Below are 2578 nucleotides of genomic sequence, written 5' to 3' on the forward strand. Positions count from 1 at the left end.
TCTTTTGTGTGGTCCATATCATTGAACTCTGTATTTGTAAGGTTGAACCTGAATTTGACTACGTCGGCGATTTTCAAGTTCCAGGCAGTTTTCATAAATATCTTCTTTCTGCTCCTGTTGCACAAAAACATGGGAAGAAAACCAAATTCAGATGTTTCGGCACCACTAAACATGTCCAGATGTTTAGTAATACCTAAAGTGGAAAAGGTAGTGGACCAGCTTGATCTTGCATAGAAACAGACTGGTTGCTTGTTGCTTCTCAACAGACAATATAAAAATTATTATATTTACCATTATTGAAGCGGGAGAACGAGAGCTATAAAAAGAGAGAGAGACATGTTGTTTTTAATCCTAGCAGTGTAATACATTTAGCATAAAACTGTTTAAAAGCAGTGACTGCAGGCAACTTACTGTGAATGTCGTTTGCAGACTTTTCTCTGAATGATCACAATAGTAATTAGAAAGATCAGGAAACATGTACAAGGTACAATAACGGCTATGGCAAGTGGGATTTTCGATTGATTTCCTGCTTCAGCATCCTCTGTAAAATACAAAAACGAACTTGTTTCACTGCAGTTCTAATGTTCAGTTAACTTTTTTCACTTCCATGTACAGTGTTTAACAAATCTATTAGACCACCTATCCTAAAAACTGTTAAAGACAAATATTTTAGAACTCTGTCAGAAACTCATTTTAAGATTATATTCTTATGAGCCTTTCTTTTGGATGTTTTTATTGCCCATGTTTTAAGCCTATTAACCATTGCAGAAACATAAAAAAGGATTCTGTTAGTGATGTGTTATAAACCCTACATTGGGTAATCTAATATATTTTTTATGCACTGGAAGACCAGTATGAGTTTTCTAGTCTGTTTTAGACCTGCAGAAAGGAAGTTAGCACTGCTTACACTTCCCCTGTGGTCTCTCTAAAGACCTCAGCCTCTCAAAACATGTTCCTATTCATAATTCTTCTTTGTGTCAAATTCCGAAACCTGCAAGCTTTACAGAAAATAAATTTTACATTAAACCAATCTAACCACAAAATGTCTAGAGTTGTAAGAAACACAAATATAAAGGCAATGTAAGTGAAGCCAGATGTCTTCGCCTCTTTTGTGTTTGAACACAGAGGCAACTTTCAGTGTCTGACTTTCCCCTAGAATAACATTTAAGCAGTGGTAGGGGAAACTCAACTTTCACCTACTCCACGCTAAAAGCTTCCAAACCACTGGCAGTCCCAACTTTTGTCTTTGATACAAAGAGAGAGAGAGAGAGAGAGAGAAGTTGATATGGAAAGTGTCGTTATTGCCCCCTTCTTCCTGTTTCCATAGCTTGACTACCCCCTCAGTCATGATAAATAATTTCTCTTGTTGTTACTTCAGGTGTTTAAGGAATGCTTGTGTTTTTATGTGACCTGTAAACTTCAAAATGAGTAATTCACCTGTAATTACGAGCTCCCATTTCTTTTCCCCGACTCCCTTTGATGCGGAGAATTCACAAGTGTAGTTTCCCGTGTGCCACCTCTGGGCTCTCGTTATGGTTAATGCATATAGTTGGCTCTTTAACATGGACATGTTCAGCTTCAGGCTCTCAGCTTTAGAGGACGTTACAAATCTGACCTTTGAGTCATTTGAGCTGCTGTTTAAGGTTTTGTCTGTCCTGATAGTGAACAGAATCTCCCCATTCATTTTCCACGCCAGTTGAGTTAAGTTGCTAATTGAGTCATTGCTGCAGTTCAGGGTCACTGTGCTCCCAGCTGTCTGTGAGATCCTGTGTGTTTCTGATAAAAAAGAAAATCATATTGTAGGTTTTGTTTTTGCTGGAAACTTTTGAATACTAAAGCAACAGGAAAATAAAACTATTCCTCAAAAAATCTGAACACAGCTCAAAATGTCTATAAAAAGACAATTAATTGATTTGCAAATCATTTAAACTGTACATACATTGCTAGCGTAATATTTTTGTTAATTATAGAGATTAAGTAACTTAAACATAGTCATGTTTGCATTTCAAAGTGTAGGGAGCAAAGCCACAAAAAGTAGTGCATTAAAGTTTAAGTAGCAGTCTTCTGCCGATTAAAGCTGTCGTAACTGAACTGAAAATCAACCTTGCTAGCAAAAAGCTACAACTATAACTCACCCACATATTCAGCTTATCGTTGCTGTTCTATGGGTCACATATTGCTCTGCACATTGTCAGAGAGAGTTCAAATTTATTTTACCTGCTTGCAAGAAAATATAGAAGAAGCACCATATCAGAGTCAAGGTCCAGTTGATGCCCAAATATCTTGAAAAGTCTTCCATAGCAACATGAAGGAAAGATAATTTAGAAACATATTTTCAGTATGTGCTGGATGATCTGCGAATATTTCTAACTGGTAGTTTATTTGCATCTTTTACTACGAGAGCTTCAATTAGATTTGAAATATAATATCCTTGAGAGTAATAAACAGCAATTCTCTTACCAGTATTGATTGCCATATGCTGTTTGGTCCTTATCTCAATACGACAACAGCTTTAAGGTCGCAAAAGCAAGAAAAAGCAATATCTAATAGCTATAGTAATTAGAAGGCACAGCTTCTA

At 36.5% G+C, this 2578-nt stretch overlaps 1 protein-coding gene across 1 annotated transcript; it reads right to left on the reverse strand.

Annotated features, from left to right (window-relative positions):
• Positions 1-2578, reverse strand: LOC146616110 (uncharacterized). The gene is made up of 6 exons (XM_085375030.1): positions 2461-2578; positions 2218-2292; positions 1438-1776; positions 412-541; positions 292-316; positions 1-114 (listed from the first exon to the last, which is right to left on the reverse strand). Exons 1-6 carry the CDS (start codon positions 2474-2476, stop codon positions 19-21), a joined length of 681 nt encoding a protein of 226 aa, XP_085231156.1. The 5' UTR covers positions 2477-2578; the 3' UTR covers positions 1-18.

The sequence above is a fragment of the Diplotaxodon limnothrissa genome, linkage group LG16 (assembly GCF_057381915.1).
Source record: "Diplotaxodon limnothrissa isolate DT_005_m linkage group LG16, D_limnothrissa_male_GT1.1, whole genome shotgun sequence".
Taxonomy (NCBI): Eukaryota; Metazoa; Chordata; class Actinopteri; order Cichliformes; family Cichlidae; genus Diplotaxodon; species Diplotaxodon limnothrissa.